At 40.8% G+C, this 20,533-nt stretch overlaps 1 protein-coding gene across 2 annotated transcripts in view; it reads right to left on the bottom strand.

Moving 5' to 3' along the window:
- The window catches only part of grid2 (glutamate receptor, ionotropic, delta 2), a 377,520-nt gene that overhangs the window by 74,141 nt on the left and 282,846 nt on the right, over nt 1-20,533 (bottom strand). For both annotated transcript variants that reach the window (XR_004761248.1, XM_035379838.1), the window contains exons 10-11: nt 17,288-17,485; nt 3,974-4,286 (exon numbers count right to left, since the gene is read on the bottom strand). Coding sequence is in view for 1 of the 2 variants with exons in the window: in XM_035379838.1 (XP_035235729.1) it covers nt 3,974-4,286; nt 17,288-17,485 (511 nt within the window). In the remaining variant the exon portion in view is untranslated. The remainder of the gene's footprint in view (nt 1-3,973; nt 4,287-17,287; nt 17,486-20,533) is intronic.

Genomic DNA, 20,533 nt, shown 5'->3' with positions numbered 1-20,533 from the left:
GATGATTTGGCCATTATGCTTCTCGACACGTGTGATTCTGATACGCTGAGATAGCGGGACTGACAACCGCCAACAGGAAACGCGACGTGACGGTGCCGTCCGTCTCTGACGGTTCCCCAGCCGACTGACAGGCTGTCCCCCTCCCCCCAAAAGCAGCTCGCTGCGCCCCGCCGGCGACCCGTTCACGACCGGTCGAGCACCGGACGGGCCGTCCGAACGAGCTGCCGCTTTTAATCTGGCTCGACAGACCGACCAATGGAAAAGCAGCCGGGAACTGAGCTTTAAGGCCTCTCTGCGTTCTGGGTCTTTAGCAGTGTGGTATGCGTGTCTGCGAGGGGCGGGGCTGCGGTGGGGGGGGGGGGGGGGGGGGGGGAGGTAGGGGGATGGGGTGGGGTGGGGGGGTGGGTGACGGCTGATAAATTGCCCCCCCAGGTATTTAGAGGCGTGTCCCGCTGAGTGAAACCTAATTGAGAAGCGGAGAGCGCGGGCGACAAACCGACTGTGCGGCCCCCGTGCTGTGCCCCCCCGCCCCCCCGCCCCCACCCCCCACACCGTTCTCCCTCATCTCTCCGGCCGGCACGAGCCTCCGTGCTCCCCCACTGACAACCTGCATTAATTAAACGGGGGATAAAACAATAATGAGGTAATCACATATTACTCCCCCCTCCCCCAAGGGGCCGCGCGCGACAGACACAAAGCAAAGCCGTTCTCTGGGACCGAGAGCTCCCGCCATCGTGAGAGAGACTCTGCATCGCAATTATTCCCCCTCCCACCCCCCCAGCCCAGACTTGGCTGTCACTGATGAGAAAAGTAATCGAAGGGGGGGGGGGGCGTTTAACATGCAAGCTTGTCACCTCTCCATCACAAACACCTCCTCTGCCGTCAACTTCATCTTCACTGTTTTCTCGACCGCCCACTCTCCTCTCCTCTCCTCTCCTGTCTTCCATCCCCCCCCCCCAATCGCCCCCCCCCCCCCCCCCAGCTCGGAATATATCGCCTGTGCGCGTCTCCTTGGGTGGAACGGAGCACAGGTTGAAGGAACTCGATTCCTGCACCTTAATTGCTTCTGAAAACCTCAGGCAGGTGTCACCCGCACACCGTCTCCAACCTTCCCTCCTCCTCCTCCGTCCCTCGCTCCGTACGCTATCCACACGTCCTCTGCCTTCTCACCTCCCTCCATCCCTCGCTACAGCGCTATCTGTTGCTTTTCCCGCTAAAACACCTCAGCTCCTTGAGCTGCCTTCAGTGTGAAACTTCAATTCTTAAACTCCTACACGTCAACTTAGAGCCATTCGATATTGACATTCAACAACACTGCCATCACTAGACTACAGGTACCAGCAGGATAAAGCAGGTAAAGCATCACTGTAGATTACAGGTAACACCAGGTTAAGCAGGTAAAGTATCACTGTAGATTACAGGTACCAGCAGGTTAAGCAGGTAAAGCATAACTGTAGAGTACAGGTAACACCAGGTTAAAGCATCATTGGCTTCTGTCAGTTCTCAAGTACCCAAATATGGAGCATTTCATTGGATCAATAGGTAGATTACTTGTTTTTTTTTTTTTTCGTGTTTGCACAAGTTTAGTTCGAATGAGTCATTTTATATCGTATTGTTTGCAGGAGAGCGGTGCGTGTTATTTTCAACGATTCCCCTGAAAAATATCATTAATTAAGGTCACGAGTGACTGATGCAGGGGAAGAAGATAAAACGGCCTGAATGAAAAGTTAAACCAGGGAATTTAAATGACTACCTCAAAGATGAATAAAAATAGGTATATACCATTAGAATTTTCCCGGCAGAAAAAGAAGGACAGAGAAAGTAAGTCTCGCGTCTACTTGTCTAATTGTGAAAAACTGGGTCAGACTGACATCCTGATCCAGATCATTCAAACCCCGTACCTGTCTGAGAAAGCTGCTCATTTGTACTTACTGCGTCTTGTGATACTCATCAGATGAAGCAAAAAAGGCGTAAAAAACTTTTTTGCCCGCTGTCAACACCCAAGACATTAAAGCGCCACGGCTAATGCAAACGTACCGCTGCGTGTCAACGCGTTCGCTCAGACACACAGTCCCCGTCTTAAAAAAAGTTTTGTCAGTTAGAGAAAGCTTCCTCCTCAAAAAAAGTAGAAACATACGACTGTGGAGCTCTTGCCTTAAATACTGTGTGAGTGTGACAGTGAGTGCGTGTGAGTGTGTGTGTTTTGAGTGTGTGTGTGTGCATGCGTGCGTGTGCATATGTGTGTGCATGCGTGCATGTTTGTGCATGTCAGCATAGATGTGTGCAGGTATGTTGGCTCATTTCTGTGCGGGTGTCTGTATGTGTGTGTTTGCATTCACACTGTGTGTGAATTGTGTGTTTGATTGTGTGTGTGTGCGCGCATGCAAGTGAGTGTGTGTGTGTTTCTGTCTGTGTGCGTGTGCATGTGTTTTCTTGTGTGTGTGTGTGTGTGTGTGTGCACGTGTGTGTGTCTGTGTGTGTGTACCAGGTCCCCAGCTGATAGCTGGAGCTGCAGTCCCTCTGGACAGATGATCAAATAAATTATTCAATTGTTTAGCTTGAAGCATGGCTGCATTAATGATTCTAGTTTGAATAACAAATTATATTACTAATAATCTTAATTATGATGAAAAGAAAAGCAATCCACAACGAAACAGGCCATCAATGTTATCATCAATCCTCCAGAAAGAACGCAGATAACGCTGATCCAGAGAGCAATGCTGCAGTTCTTTTACAAACGATGTCTGCAAAAGCCACGTATTTATGCACATTAGAATAAGGCTGGGGAATGAATCTTACTGAAAGCTCAACATAAAGATAAACACACATACTTACAGGACATAATAACTCTCCATTCCCCTTTTCTCTCAACCATGTCTCCGACTGTATCTCAGCCTCCATCTTTCTTTTAGTTTCCTTTTTATTCTCTTCCTCTCCCGCTCTCTATGTCCTTCCCCAACTATTTTTCCTTTTTTCCTTCTTTGCTTTCTGAGGCACTGAATATTTCTACACTGTTGCCAATTTTAGAACATTTTTGAACTGGTTGTTGACATAAAATACCACATGTACATTATTACTTATTACTTATGTTATGACGCCAATTTTTATGTACTTATTAACCTCATTGGTATGCACATTGTAACTACTACCTGTGAAACATTTTACAAGTGTATTTCAGCACGATAAGAATTCAAAGTTCGAGCAGTGAACTCCAAAAATTATATTTTATTAAACATTCTAATGCTGAAGCTAAATTTTTATGTCCACACATACTGTAGTCGTACTCATACTGGTAATAAGGACAATTAACGTGAAGTGGGTCCCATTATCCATTCACTCTGTGTCGTATTCTTTCCCTCAAATGTCTCCCATTTGCATATTACCCATTTATACAGCTGGAAATTAACTTAAGCAATTTAGGTCACCAGCCTCGTTTATAGGTCTACAGTATGTGTAACACCCCCACTGGGGATTTGAGCCTATTGCCTACAGACACAGCCAGCCGCCCAGCTCCATAGTCTCACCACTACACAGTCACACCCCCAAACAAATCCTGATGTTATAAGTGAACGCCTGGGGCCACTGGCTGACTCGTCCTGTTCAGATGCTATCCTAGCGCATGGGAGAACTCTGTGGTCTGGCGCTGACTCCAGATCGTCGCGGGAAGGGTGGCGTTCACTGGCCCCGCTGGTCAGTACATAATCAGACATACATTAGGGAGGGGGGGGGGCTTGTCTCATCTTGCACCAGCAGCCTCCTCCGGCTGCTCTGGCTAATGTCTGCCTGGGGCCGGGCTGCGCTGACGAGCATGGACGTGCAAGACCCGGACATGTGCAAATATGAGAAATAAGCTGAGGGGAAAAGAAAGAAAAGCCTCTCCCACCCCCCCACCCCCACAAACCTCGCCCCTTCCCAGGCCCCGCCCCCTCCACGCCCCCCTCCCCCCCCCAGCCATCCCGCCGCGGCCCCTCACCTTGCTGGACGAAGGAGCCGTAGACGAACCACATGGAGTTGTAGAGGGTGGTGGAGGAGACGGAGCCCATGGGCAGCCGGGGCGGGTTCAGCCAGTTGAGCAGGTAGACCAGCAGGCCCACCAGCAGCACGGTGCCGGCGATGCAGGCCCACAGGGAGAGGTCAAAGGGCGCCAGGCAGGCGAACATGTCCACCGTGCGCTCCGCCTTGCGCAGGAGCACGCCCACGGAGTAGTCCAGGTAGCGCGTGGTGAAGTCCACCACGCCCTCGCGCTCCGGAGTGATGGTGAGGGCAGAGAGGCCCACGTCCGCCCGCTGGGGGGGGCACAGGGGGGGGGGGGGGGGGGGGGGAGAAAAGGGGAGGGGGGGTGAGGAATTGACCGAACTCATAGACAAAGAACGGAGCTTTTATCCGCCGTCGTGTCACAGCGGCTCGCCTCTCAGACGCCTGCACCCCGGCCCGTGAGCGAACGAACGCGGCCGCCTGCACGTCTCTTCTTCTGTGGTCTTTTAAAAATGCACCTCGGGGAGAGTGTGTAAAAAAAAAAGTCTAAAGCATCAGTGGCTCACCTAACAGTTTTAATTTCAAGTGTACATCTAATTGGTACTCGAAATTCATTTTAAGCTCGGGAAACAAAAAAAAAAAAAACTTTCAATGGATCTGAAAACTAAGCGTTCGGTTTTAGACCTACAAAGAACGCAGCAAGCTGGCATTTCTAGCGGGGGTGTATTATTTTTTTAAATAAATTTTCAGCAAGTCCCACCGCTTATTTGTCTCAGCCTGTATTTTCTCTGTCAAACAGCCAACGTGTCTTTCAATTCAGGAGAAATTGAGGTCATTCGAACACCATGAGCAATTACATCTGCTCTTCTAAGGCCTCCGTTGTCTCCTGCCTACACGAACGCCGCAAGTTTTTTATCTGCTTCCTCGGAGGACAGAAGCCGGGGCTGGCTCCACACAGTTTACAGCAATCAGAAAACCAGACGGTGAGAAAAGGAGGAGGCAGCTAAAGGGATAAATGTGCATATTTTTAATCCACCGCGTCAGCTGAACACAACCGTAAACTTGCCTCAACCCTCAGACTTACCGTTTTCCTAACCCTAACCCTAGCTGAACCCTAATTTGAGCCCTAAACTCTAATTTGAAGCCATTGGTACAATTGAAAACACCTGATAACCCATTTAAAATGGATGGAAAACAAAATAAATATCATGTATACTATAATTTAAATGCAAAATCATATGTATGAGGTCATTTAAAAAAGAAAAATGTTCTCCCTAAGAAAAACATGCATGTATTAGACATTTTGTATGGTCATGGGGACACATGCTACTAGACATTTTTTTTGGTTCATTCAAAATCAATAAAACTCATGTCCCAACCTTTCTTCAAACTGCTGAACACAACCGTAAACTTGCCTCAACCCTCAGACTTACCGTTTTCCTAACCCTAACCCTAGCTGAACCCTAATTTGAGCCCTTAACTGTAATTTGAAGCCATTGGTACCATTGAAAACACCTAAAAACCCATTTAAAATGGATGGAAAACAAGGTAAATATCATGAATACTATAATTTAAATGCAAAATCATATGTATGAGGTCATTTAAAAAAGAAAAATGTTCTCCCTAAGAAAAACATGCATGTATTAGACATTTTGTATGGTCATGGGTACACATGCTACTAGACATTTTTTTGCTTCATTCAAAATCAATAAAACTCATGTCCCAACCTTTCTTCAAGCTGCTGAACACAACCGTAAACTTGCCTCAACCCTCAGACTTACCGTTTTCCTAACCCTAACCCTAGCTGAACCCTAATTTGAGCCCTTAACTCTAATTTGAAGCCATTGGTACCATTGAAAACACCTGAAAACCCATTTAAAATGGATGGAAAACAAGGTAAATATCATGAATACTATAATTTAAATGCAAAATCATATGTATGAGGTCATTTAAAAAAGAAAAATGTTCTCCCTAAGAAAAACATGCATGTATTAGACATTTTGTCTGGTCATGGGTACACATGCTACTAGACATTTTTTTTGCTTCATTCAAAATCAATAAAACTCATGTCCCAACCTTTCTTCAAGCTGCTGAACACAACCGTAAACTTGCCTCAACCCTCAGACTTACCGTTTTCCTAACCCTAACCCTAGCTGAACCCTAATTTGAGCCCTTAACTCTAATTTGAAGCCATTGGTACCATTGAAAACACCTGAAAAACCCATTTAAAATAGATGGAAAACAAGGTAAATATCATGAATACTATAATTTAAATGCAAAATCATATGTATGAGGTCATTTAAAAAAGAAAAATAGTCTCCCTAAGAAAAACATGCATGAATTAGACATTTTGTATGGTCATGGGTACACATGCTACTAGACATTTTTTTTGCTTCATTCAAAATCAATAAAACTCATGTCCCAACCTTTCTTCAAGCTGCTGAACACAACCGTAAACTTGCCTCAACCCTCAGACTTACCGTTTTCCTAACCCTAACCCTAGCTGAACCCTAATTTGAGCCCTAAACTCTAATTTGAAGCCATTGGTACCATTGAAAACACCTGAAAACCCATTTAAAATGGATGGAAAACAAGGTAAATATCATGTATACTATAATTTAAATGCAAAATCATATGTATGAGGTCATTTAAAAAAGAAAAATGTTCTCCCTAAGAAAAACATGCATGTATTAGACATTTTGTATGGTCATGGGTACACATGCTACTAGACATTTTTTTTGCTTCATTCAAAATCAATAAAACTCATGTCCCAACCTTTCTTCAAGCTGCTGAACACAACCGTAAACTTGCCTCAACCCTCAGACTTACCGTTTTCCTAACCCTAACCCTAGCTGAACCCTAATTTGAGCCCTTAACTCTAATTTGAAGCCATTGGTACCATTGAAAACACCTGAAAACCCATTTAAAATGGATGGAAAACAAGGTAAATATCATGTATACTATAATTTAAATGCAAAATCATATGTATGAGGTCATTTAAAAAAGAAAAATGTTCTCCCTAAGAAAAACATGCATGTATTAGACATTTTGTCTGGTCATGGGTACACATGCTACTAGACATTTTTTTTTTGCTTCATTCAAAATCAATAAAACTCATGTCCCAACCTTTCTTCAAGCTGCTGAACACAACCGTAAACTTGCCTCAACCCTCAGACTTACCGTTTTCCTAACCCTAACCCTAGCTGAACCCTAATTTGAGCCCTAAACTCTAATTTGAAGCCATTGGTACCATTGAAAACACCTGAAAACCCATTTAAAATGGATGGAAAACAAGGTAAATATCATGTATACTATAATTTAAATGCAAAATCATATGTATGAGGTCATTTAAAAAAGAAAAATGTTCTCCCTAAGAAAAACATGCATGTATTAGACATTTTGTCTGGTCATGGGTACACATGCTACTAGACATTTTTTTTGCTTCATTCAAAATCAATAAAACTCATGTCCCAACCTTTCTTCAAGCTGCTGAACACAACCGTAAACTTGCCTCAACCCTCAGACTTACCGTTTTCCTAACCCTAACCCTAGCTGAACCCTAATTTGAGCCCTTAACTCTAATTTGAAGCCATTGGTACCATTGAAAACACCTGAAAAACCCATTTAAAATGGATGGAAAACAAGGTAAATATCATGAATACTATAATTTAAATGCAAAATCATATGTATGAGGTCATTTAAAAAAGAAAAATGTTCTCCCTAAGAAAAACATGCATGTATTAGACATTTTGTCTGGTCATGGGTACACATGCTACTAGACATATTTTTTGCTTCATTCAAAATCAATAAAACTCATGTCCCAACCTTTCTTCAAGCTGCTGAACACAACCGTAAACTTGCCTCAACCCTCAGACTTACCGTTTTCCTAACCCTAACCCTAGCTGAACCCTAATTTGAGCCCTAAACTCTAATTTGAAGCCATTGGTACCATTGAAAACACCTGAAAACCCATTTAAAATGGATGGAAAACAAGGTAAATATCATGAATACTATAATTTAAATGCAAAATCATATGTATGAGGTCATTTAAAAAAGAAAAATGTTCTCCCTAAGAAAAACATGCATGTATTAGACATTTTGTATGGTCATGGGTACACATGCTACTAGACATTTTTTTTTCTTCATTCAAAATAAATAAAACTCATGTCCCAACCTTTCTTCAAGCTGCTGAACACAACCGTAAACTTGCCTCAACCCTCAGACTTACCGTTTTCCTAACCCTAACCCTAGCTGAACCCTAATTTGAGCCCTTAACTCTAATTTGAAGCCATTGGTACCATTGAAAACACCTTAAAACCCATTTAAAATGGAAGGAAAACAAGGTAAATATCATGAATACTATAATTTAAATGCAAAATCATATGTATGAGGTCATTTAAAAAAGAAAAATGGTCTCCCTAAGAAAAACATGCATGTATTAGACATTTTGTGTGGTCATGGGTACACATGCTACTAGACATTTTTTTTGCTTCATTCAAAATCAATAAAACTCATGTCCCAACCTTTCTTCAAGCTGCTGAACACAACCGTAAACTTGCCTCAACCCTCAGACTTACCGTTTTCCTAACCCTAACCCTAGCTGAACCCTAATTTGAGCCCTAAACTCTAATTTGAAGCCATTGGTACCATTGAAAACACCTGAAAACCCATTTAAAATGGATGGAAAACAAGGTAAATATCATGAATACTATAATTTAAATGCAAAATCATATGTATGAGGTCATTTAAAAAAGAAAAATGTTCTCCCTAAGAAAAACATGCATGTATTAGACATTTTGTCTGGTCATGGGTACACATGCTACTAGACATTTTTTTTGCTTCATTCAAAATCAATAAAACTCATGTCCCAACCTTTCTTCAAGCTGCTGAACACAACCGTAAACTTGCCTCAACCCTCAGACTTACCGTTTTCCTAACCCTAACCCTAGCTGAACCCTAATTTGAGCCCTAAACTCTAATTTGAAGCCATTGGTACCATTGAAAACACCTGAAAACCCATTTAAAATGGATGGAAAACAAGGTAAATATCATGTATACTATAATTTAAATGCAAAATCATATGTATGAGGTCATTTAAAAAAGAAAAATGTTCTCCCTAAGAAAAACATGCATGTATTAGACATTTTGTATGGTCATGGGTACACATGCTACTAGACATTTTTTTTTCTTCATTCAAAATCAATAAAACTCATGTCCCAACCTTTCTTCAAGCTGCTGAACACAACCGTAAACTTGCCTCAACCCTCAGACTTACCGTTTTCCTAACCCTAACCCTAGCTGAACCCTAATTTGAGCCCTTAACTCTAATTTGAAGCCATTGGTACCATTGAAAACACCTTAAAACCCATTTAAAATGGATGGAAAACAAGGTAAATATCATGAATACTATAATTTAAATGCAAAATCATATGTATGAGGTCATTTAAAAAAGAAAAATGTTCTCCCTAAGAAAAATATGCATGTATTCGACATTTTGTCTGGTCATGGGTACACATGCTACTAGACATTTTTTTTTCTTCATTCAAAATCAATAAAACTCATGTCCCAACCTTTCTTCAAGCTGCTGAACACAACCGTAAACTTGCCTCAACCCTCAGACTTACCGTTTTCCTAACCCTAACCCTAGCTGAACCCTAATTTGAGCCCTAAACTCTAATTTGAAGCCATTGGTACCATTGAAAACACCTGAAAACCCATTTAAAATGGATGGAAAACAAGGTAAATATCATGTATACTATAATTTAAATGCAAAATCATATGTATGAGGTCATTTAAAAAAGAAAAATGTTCTCCCTAAGAAAAACATGCATGTATTAGACATTTTGTATGGTCATGGGTACACATGCTACTAGACATTTTTTTTTCTTCATTCAAAATCAATAAAACTCATGTCCCAACCTTTCTTCAAGCTGCTGAACACAACCGTAAACTTGCCTCAACCCTCAGACTTACCGTTTTCCTAACCCTAACCCTAGCTGAACCCTAATTTGAGCCCTTAACTCTAATTTGAAGCCATTGGTACCATTGAAAACACCTTAAAACCCATTTAAAATGGATGGAAAACAAGGTAAATATCATGAATACTATAATTTAAATGCAAAATCATATGTATGAGGTCATTTAAAAAAGAAAAATGTTCTCCCTAAGAAAAATATGCATGTATTCGACATTTTGTCTGGTCATGGGTACACATGCTACTAGACATTTTTTTTTCTTCATTCAAAATCAATAAAACTCATGTCCCAACCTTTCTTCAAGCTGCTGAACACAATCGTAAACTTGCCTCAACCCTCAGACTTACCGTTTTCCTAACCCTAACCCTAGCTGAACCCTAATTTGAGCCCTTAACTCTAATTTGAAGCCATTGGTACCATTGAAAACACCTTAAAACCCATTTAAAATGGATGGAAAACAAGGTAAATATCATGAATACTATAATTTAAATGCAAAATCATATGTATGAGGTCATTTAAAAAAGAAAAATGTTCTCCCTAAGAAAAACATGCATGTATTAGACATTTTGTCTGGTCATGGGTACACATGCTACTAGACATTTTTTTTGCTTCATTCAAAATCAATAAAACTCATGTCCCAACCTTTCTTCAAGCTGCTGAACACAACCGTAAACTTGCCTCAACCCTCAGACTTACCGTTTTCCTAACCCTAACCCTAGCTGAACCCTAATTTGAGCCTAAACTCTAATTTGAAGCCATTGGTACCATTGAAAACACCTGAAAACCCATTTAAAATGGATGGAAAACAAGGTAAATATCATGAATACTATAATTTAAATGCAAATCATATGTATGAGGTCATTTAAAAAAGAAAAATGTTCTCCCTAAGAAAAACATGCATGTATTAGACATTTTGTATGGTCATGGGTACACATGCTACTAGACATTTTTTTTTCTTCATTCAAAATCAATAAAACTCATGTCCCAACCTTTCTTCAATCTGCTGAACACAACCGTAAACTTGCCTCAACCCTCAGACTTACCGTTTTCCTAACCCTAACCCTAGCTGAACCCTAATTTGAGCCCTTAACTCTAATTTGAAGCCATTGGTACCATTGAAAACACCTTAAAACCCATTTAAAATGGATGGAAAACAAGGTAAATATCATGAATACTATAATTTAAATGCAAAATCATATGTATGAGGTCATTTAAAAAAGAAAAATGTTCTCCCTAAGAAAAATATGCATGTATTCGACATTTTGTCTGGTCATGGGTACACATGCTACTAGACATTTTTTTTCTTCATTCAAAATCAATAAAACTCATGTCCCAACCTTTCTTCAAGCTGCTGAACACAACCGTAAACTTGCCTCAACCCTCAGACTTACCGTTTTCCTAACCCTAACCCTAGCTGAACCCTAATTTGAGCCCTTAACTCTAATTTGAAGCCATTGGTACTATTGAAAACACCAGAAAACCCATTTAAAATGGATGGAAAACAAGGTAAATATCATGAATACTATAATTTAAATGCAAAATCATATGTATGAGGTCATTTAAAAAAGAAAAATGTTCTCCCTAAGAAAAATATGCATGTATTAGACATTTTGTCTGGTCATGGGTACACATGCTACTAGACATTTTTTTTGCTTCATTCAAAATCAATAAAACTCATGTCCCAACCTTTCTTCAAGCTGCTGAACACAACCGTAAACTTGCCTCAACCCTCAGACTTACCGTTTTCCTAACCCTAACCCTAGCTGAACCCTAATTTGAGCCCTTAACTGTAATTTGAAGCCATTGGTACCATTGAAAACACCTTAAAACCCATTTAAAATGGATGGAAAACAAGGTAAATATCATGAATACTATAATTTAAATGCAAAATCATATGTATGAGGTCATTTAAAAAAGAAAAATGTTCTCCCTAAGAAAAACATGCATGTATTAGACATTTTGTCTGGTCATGGGTACACATGCTACTAGACATTTTTTTTGCTTCATTCAAAATCAATAAAACTCATGTCCCAACCTTTCTTCAAGCTGCTGAACACAACCGTAAACTTGCCTCAACCCTCAGACTTACCGTTTTCCTAACCCTAACCCTAGCTGAACCCTAATTTGAGCCCTTAACTCTAATTTGAAGCCATTGGTACCATTGAAAACACCTGAAAACCCATTTAAAATGGATGGAAAACAAGGTAAATATCATGAATACTATAATTTAAAATGCAAAATCATATGTATGAGGTCATTTAAAAAAGAAAAATGTTCTCCCTAAGAAAAATATGCATGTATTCGACATTTTGTATGGTCATGGGTACACATGCTACTAGACATTTTTTTTGCTTCATTCAAAATCAATAAAACTCATGTCCCAACCTTTCTTCAAGCTGCTGAACACAACCGTAAACTTGCCTCAACCCTCAGACTTACCGTTTTCCTAACCCTAACCCTAGCTGAACCCTAATTTGAGCCCTTAACTCTAATTTGAAGCCATTGGTACCATTGAAAACACCTGAAAACCCATTTAAAATGGATGGAAAACAAGGTAAATATCATGAATACTATAATTTAAATGCAAAATCATATGTATGAGGTCATTTAAAAAAGAAAAATGTTCTCCCTAAGAAAAACATGCATGTATTAGACATTTTGTCTGGTCATGGGTACACATGCTACTAGACATATTTTTTGCTTCATTCAAAATCAATAAAACTCATGTCCCAACCTTTCTTCAAGCTGCTGAACACAACCGTAAACTTGCCTCAACCCTCAGACTTACCGTTTTCCTAACCCTAACCCTAGCTGAACCCTAATTTGAGCCCTTAACTCTAATTTGAAGCCATTGGTACCATTGAAAACACCTGAAAACCCATTTAAAATGGATGGAAAACAAGGTAAATATCATGAATACTATAATTTAAATGCAAAATCATATGTATGAGGTCATTTAAAAAAGAAAAATGTTCTCCCTAAGAAAAACATGCATGTATTAGACATTTTGTATGGTCATGGGTACACATGCTACTAGACATTTTTTTTGCTTCATTCAAAATCAATAAAACTCATGTCCCAACCTTTCTTCAAGCTGCTGAACACAACCGTAAACTTGCCTCAACCCTCAGACTTACCGTTTTCCTAACCCTAACCCTAGCTGAACCCTAATTTGAGCCCTAAAATCTAATTTGAAGCCATTGGTACCATTGAAAACACCTGAAAACCCATTTAAAATGGATGGAAAACAAGGTAAATATCATGTATACTATAATTTAAATGCAAAATCATATGTATGAGGTCATTTAAAAAAGAAAAATGTTCTCCCTAAGAAAAACATGCATGTATTAGACATTTTGTATGGTCATGGGTACACATGCTACTAGACATTTTTTTTCTTCATTCAAAATCAATAAAACTCATGTCCCAACCTTTCTTCAAGCTGCTGAACACAACCGTAAACTTGCCTCAACCCTCAGACTTACCGTTTTCCTAACCCTAACCCTAGCTGAACCCTAATTTGAGCCCTTAAGTCTAATTTGTCTAATTGTGTGTGTGTGTGTGTGTTTAGGTGCACACGTGTGTGTGTGTGTGTGTATGTAAGCCCAGTGTGCGCCCTGTTTTTTTTTTTTTTGTCTGCTTGTTTTGAACTGAAAACATAAAACTGCTGATGTCAAATGCATTTGCATTTTTCAGTCACTCAGGAAAAAAATTAATGTATATTAGCACAGTTAATATACTCTGCACCCTTAACTAAATCACTTGTGCGTTTTTAACATGCAACATTAACGGTAAGGAGACTCTCTCTGGTTTCCCCAAGCATGGCCAACACAGCTGGGAACATCTGGCCACAGGTCCAGAAAAATAATGATTGTATAAACTGGCACCAGCCTATCAGCAGCAAATTGGTTTTCTGTGAAGCTTAAGGACCAAAAAATAAATAAATAAGAAATTGGTGAGAATTACTTCCATAAAGTATGAATCGCTGATGTTACTTTACCCCCCCCCCCCCCCCACACACACACACACACACACACACAATTAATTCACAGTTGACTAAACCGGCTAATTTCATGCTCTGGTAAGGAAACAAAATGCTTAAACGGACAGAAATTGTCACTTACCCAGCATGTGAAAAAATAAATACATTTTAAAAGCGGGGACAAAAAAAATTCCCAGCATGCTCTGCGAAAGCCGGGAGACACCAGCGGGTGGTGTGGTGAGAGTGTCCCCGGCCTGCTCATTGGACGACAGCAGAGAGCATCGCTCGACCCCTGAAGCTTGTGTTGAGGACGCAGAGCCAAAAAAAAGCCGCAGGGGGCGCAACTCATTATCAATGAGGGGTACGTGTAACTAAACCGTTTTACGATGGGACGCATGTGAAATTAGCTAATGTACAGTATAGTTCCCGTGTACGTATGACTGCGCACTAATGATGCCCTCTGGGTTTTACGGGAATGTCAAAGCTGGTCCGGGTGGAACCAGGGACCGTTTTGGATAGCAGCGATTTGCACCTGCTGTGTGTGTGTGTGTGTGTGTGTGAGCATAAAGGTATTCTGGTGTGCTTTACTGATAAAGGAGAGAGAAAAGTACAAAGACAGCCTTTCAACACATTCCCTCCAGCGCTTCACTTGTGAAATATATTCCCGTGAAGGCTTTCATTTAAAAAACCGAAAAAAAAAAAAAACATGACCTTGGAAATCTCGTATTTTTATTATATTTTTATTACCCTAAAAATCCTTGAACACTAGGGAGTGGGGGGGGGGGGGGGGGGGGGGAGGGAATATGAACAGCAAAGCTTTAGAAAAGGTTTCTATACAAATTTGAATGTCTGAGGATTTAAATAATGATAATAGCAGTATTAGGAGATTGGATTGTGGGAAGACAAAGCGAGAAATCTTTGAGCGAGGGAGCAAAAAAAACGAATGGAAATAAAGGTTGGAATGTGTTTCTCTCTTTTTTTTTTCTTCTCTCCATGGCCAGTGCCATCTCTCTGGACCTGGAGATAAGCTGCAACAGTCTCACCTCCTCGCCCAGCAGCGTACATGCTAAGGAGGAGAGATTCGCCATGGCGATGGCAGCAGGTGACATACAAACATGGCGCGAATGTTCTAGAACGAGTTCCGGAATGAAAACAAAACAGCGAGGGGAGCAGTGCGATGGCTGTGACGATGCTCTGCAGACCTACTGCTCTTTAAAGCTTTCACTTTCGCCTGTCAAGAGGTGGACAGTCCTTCTGTGCTGGCTGTCTCCAGTATCTATGAGTGCATTATTATTATTATTATTACAGTTGGGATAGTGTATAGAATATGGATTGACAATTTCCTGCAGCAGACAGTCAGAGGCTCCATCTGCCAAGATAAAAATGGCTGTTTAACATAAACAGGAAACACTGATAGGTTAAAAATAAAAAATAAAAAAAAACCTTTATTTAACGAACAGATTTCCAAAATCATGTTTCTGGGCTCTCAGGAGTCAATTAAGGAGCCCCAGGGGACCGTTAATTAAATTTTAAAAGACATTTATTCTGCTTATATTTCAATAAATATTTCCATATTTTTCCATTTGTGGATGTAAGTCAGCAGTTTGTCCAGTTTATTGGTTTGATGCGACTTGCTGGTGAAAAAACGCATTTCCTCGTAAGAATCCTCAATAACTTTCCCATCAAACTGTTTTTACAAGCATCCGAAAGGTGGAAAATGCAAAACTTTCGCTAGGTAGAGAAGGAGCTCTCATCCGGGCGGCCATTTTGGCCTTGCGCATTCGCTGATAAATGACGGCCATGCATCACTTAGACTCGGTGGAATTACCAAAGCGCAGAGGTGCAAACAAACAGACCATTTCTCACTGTGTTCACAGGGGCACTGTGCTGCCCGCTCCGATTCCACTGCACTTTCATCTTAATGCACTCTGAAATTTCTGCCTGTTACCCTCGCGTCATTTCCAGAAATCATATCCACTTATAATTAATCACTGCTTCACATGAGGTACTGGGTGTACTGACGTGAATGGGTGTCGGTGGACTTTTTGTCGACAGGTTTTTGGGCATTGAAGACATATATGCGTCGGCCGTTATTTTGGTGACAAACAACGTCAAGGCTGGTGCAGGTCCACAGAGGACCGAACAAATCAATTTTTGGTACTTTCAATTGGACTGCTTGCTAATCATTCTTTGAGGTTGACAAACCACCAATCAGAAAACCTCTGAATTCCAGGCGTTCCAATTGTCCTCAGCAATTATTCTATGCTATCCAGACTGTTCGAAAGAATCGTTGAGTATAACCCCACAGACACAAATGGGGATTGGGGATGGAGCTGGACGTCGCATACAGATTTGTGCCTAACCCTGCTCCTTGTTATAAATGGCTCAAAAAAGCAAGCAAGAAATAGAAATTATTGCGCGTTCCATCGTTTTCATAAATTCAGCCAGAACACAATCAAACGGTTCACAAATGAGGCCAAAGATGACAGGTCACAGAAACAGAGAAGTGTAATTCATATTATTACCTTAAACTAAGACAAGACAAAAAAAGACAAGAGTAATTTAAGGTTTCAAATCAATAATAGACTCAAATCCTTAAAAATAGTATATTATGACATAATTTCTGAAGCTGCAGACATTTCAGTTCAGTTTTATTCCCTGAGGCATTCTCAACACTGTAAATATATAATTTTGCAAATAAATATATATCTGTGTGACTCGTTCATCTTTCTCTCTTATGAATATCTTTTATATCATATTTCATCATCATCGTTTGTTTTTGGTAATATCAGTGCACGCTGAGTTCGTGTTAAAGATCATTAAAACATTAATGTTCCCAGTGTTAGATCCACTTCACATCCCTCAGACAAATGCTCCAGGCCCCATCACACCCACTCAGCACAGGCACTGAGAAGAGCACAGAGATAAACAGTGAACTTGGCACAACTATCCCTTTTTTCTGTTTTTTTTTTGCTATCTACGCTGACCCCAAAAAGAGAAACATTCTGTGTGTGTTCGACTGCTGGAATATCTTTAGGGACCCTCTAAACCAGGGGTGGGCTATTTCCGGGTCCTGGAGGGTCAGTGCGGGTGCAGGTTTTTGCCCCCACTATTTACACACGCTAAATAATCTAATTGGCTGTATTGACCCACACTGGTTCATACAGGGACGCGAGAACAGCCTTCCACTGTCATTCATGCAGCGATGGAGAAATGTCGCTAAAAGTTCAGACGGCGTACATTTTATGGCTAATTAAGTACTTAAGGCCAGAAAACTGGGAACTTTGAATATTAAAAATGTCTGCCCGATAAACGTAGTGCAATAGAATATACGTTTGCGCGTCAGGCCCCTCACCTTGAAGACCAGCTCCCCCATCAGGCCGTTCCAGACCCCGTCCGCCTGCTGGCTGCCGTACTTGTGGTCGGGCGCGATGTAGATCTCGTACTTGAACCCCAGGTAGTTGGAGAGGGCGTCCAGCACGTCGATGGAGAAACCCTGGTACTTTTTGGGCTTCCCCAGCACGTTCTCCGACACCATCACGAACGGCTCTTCCTGGAGAGAGAGAGGTCCGAGGAAAAAAAAAGGAAAGCGTCAGGGGGGGGGGTGTTTGGCGCTCAAAAAGTAAATATTTACCAGAGATACTGGCCGTTCAGCGCCATTTTAAACGCGCACCGCGGATTCAACCGTCACCTCTACAGTACTTTACCTCGCGCGCGCTACGGTTGGACGCCTGATTTAGCCTTCGTCCAAACGGAGCCGTTTCCCAAAGTACTGGTGAAGGCAGCGTTCAGCGCGTAGCTTAGCAAAGGACCATTCAGCACAACACGGTGCCTGATCGAGCAGCGAACGCAAAACACCCCAAACAGACAAATTAATACACGCAGTAAAAAGAGAGAGAGTGCCTTAAAACGCCGTTGGTGGCAACTGAACGACCGTCACAGGAAAACATTTGAGACAACTGGATAAACATGGCTTACACTGTTACACCGTTACTGAAAATTAAACAAGATAACAATCCACATAGATAATAATAGTTTTGCATATGCAATACGGAGGTTACAGTTCTCAACAAATTTTATGTATAAATTCATGTATAAATATAATAATAACATATAATTATTGCATGTGATAAACTACAGGTTTTATCTTTTCAGGGAGTGCAGGTAAATATGTTCATTAATCACATACTATTCCCTGAACAATAACAGCACTTTCTAACACTCTACAGCAAATATACCCAAACATTTTTAGTTTCCCACAGCATGTTTCAGTTCATTGACTGGAAAACCCCGCCACGAAACGCAGAGGAACTCGACTCTGTCTGTCAGGTTCTGACGATGTCACAGCTGGAGAAACAGAGAATTGAAATTGAGTGCTGAGAGAGACATTTTTTTTTTTTTTTAACAGCGAACCTAAGGACATGCTGGGACTATCAAAACAGGAATTAGCATGTGGGTGAGCGAAAACAGTGGTGTGGTGTGAATGTATGTGCACACATTTTTTTTCTGCAGGTCGCATGTGAATATATTTTTCTGTATATGAACTTCACATCTGTGCTTGAGTTCTAATTTTCTGTTCCCGGATGCATCAAGAGCATCCACAAGTTTTTTGTGCTCTTCACTGGTAAATTTTGAAATCACTGATGATTTCTGAGCGCTTGCAGAGAAGGTATTCATCCATGAACAAAGCAAGGGTTTTAATAAGATGTCCTTTAAGAAAGAAATAAACACACAGAAGAATTATTTTTGGAAGGCCGCGTAGACGCTTGAGCATAGACTCAACCGCCTTTGTCTGAAAACATTATGCAAGCTCACTGTGTGAATGAATGTGTGTGTGGCGTGTGTGTGTGCGTGTGTGTTTTTGCGTGCATGTGTGTGCATATGTATGGGGGAAGATCAGAGAGCAGTGGGGAAAGAGAATACTTGGTATACTTACCATTAAATTAGGAAACCCTAAGACAAATCTAGCCTGTTAGCACTTGTCTATTAGCACAAAAAGTCCAATAAACTTTTAGATCAATAGAAAAAAAACAAAAAAGCAAAAACAGACAAACAATGGCACCACGGACCAAATCCTCTCAGTTTTCTGTTCTTGGAGCTCATTAACCAGACACCACTTAATAGTAACAGGCCTCAGAGCCGACCGAACCATAAATCAGAGATTTTATAGCAAAACAGTGGGGCATTATGGGAAGTGAAATTATGAGGCAAAAGATAATTCCCGCTTGATTTATTATTGTTATTACATACTATGCAGAAGTGACATCGGAATATATTGTGCCTGTCAGAGATTGATGGTTGTGGTGACTCCAGCCCAAACAGAGCTTTGCAGGTTGAAAGAGCCCTTGAGATAGGGTGACAGAATGTGACTGTCAGACTTCAGGGTCTGAACGATATTTATGTGGCTTTTTTTGTTGCTGTTGTCGAATGCACATGGTTTAGCAGGACAAATGTGCATTTGAAATATTAATGAGGCAAATTTTGGACAAACATTTGAAACTGAAATTGAAAACTGAAGTGGACAGAAAGACAGAGAGTCCGTGAGAGAGAAGGAGGGAGAGAGATACAGTCTAAACGCTAATTGTTCATAAATGTGTTGATGGTGATTACTGTTATTGCGATTATTTATTTATACATTTATTTTGTTGGTATTCATTATTTATGCTGTAGAGTGAGTGTGAGAGAGAGAGAGAGATAAAGAGAGAGAAAGAAAGAGAATGAGAAAGAGGCTCACTCTGTCATTTTGTAATAAAAACAATTATGATCTGTGTTCCGCAAACTGATTCATATCATTGCTGTGAAAATGGCTGAGGGAAAATGATCTAATTTGGGGGTGGAAGGACCAGACACTGCGCCGACTGCAGATGGTGTTGCCACGCTGCCATTTGCCGAAGTAACAGCAGGCAGCCCGTACTCACCGCACAATTATTATTTCTGAATTACAGGCAGCCAAAGTACAGTGGAGAAATGTTATTATTAGGGGGGAGCAAGCACCCAAGGTGTGAGGCACCCTATTGTATTTCTTGGCATTATTATACTATCTTTCTGGCACAACCGCCTAGTTGCTTTTCGATAAAACTTGGCACGTCATCTATTCTGCTCTTACTGGTTTTTGTACTTTTTTTTCTATACTGACATGTCACTATTCTAATTTTACTTTTTTTCACATTTCAGATCATTTATTAGCTGCTCACAAACCACCAGCTGCCATTCCGAAATGATCCCGTTACGATTCTGTTGTTACCAGTTACTGTTATTTCAAAAAATAGAATGTGCGCTGATATAAGCATTGTTTCATAGAAGAAATTGTTATTAGTGTGCGATCAATGTTACTGCTATTAGTTTGCATTTATTTGTATCTGTGTAACCTTTGAAACAGAAAGCTAATGTGAATGTGAGATTGAGAGAGAGAGAGTAATTTTTCCAAAAGAGAGAACGCTAAGTGCTCGCTGCGAATCAGGTAATAAAGAGACGCACTTCCTCCTACCTTTCTGCAAAACAAAAATACACAAAATAAACAAAAATTCATTAAGTCTGAAGCGTCGTTCTCCAAAATCCATGAAATTAACAAGAAAACCGAAATGGTTACTTAAACGAATGT

Source organism: Anguilla anguilla, chromosome 10 (genome assembly GCF_013347855.1).
Source record: "Anguilla anguilla isolate fAngAng1 chromosome 10, fAngAng1.pri, whole genome shotgun sequence".
NCBI lineage: Eukaryota > Metazoa > Chordata > Actinopteri > Anguilliformes > Anguillidae > Anguilla > Anguilla anguilla.
This window is presented reverse-complemented; position numbering and strand designations above follow the sequence as displayed.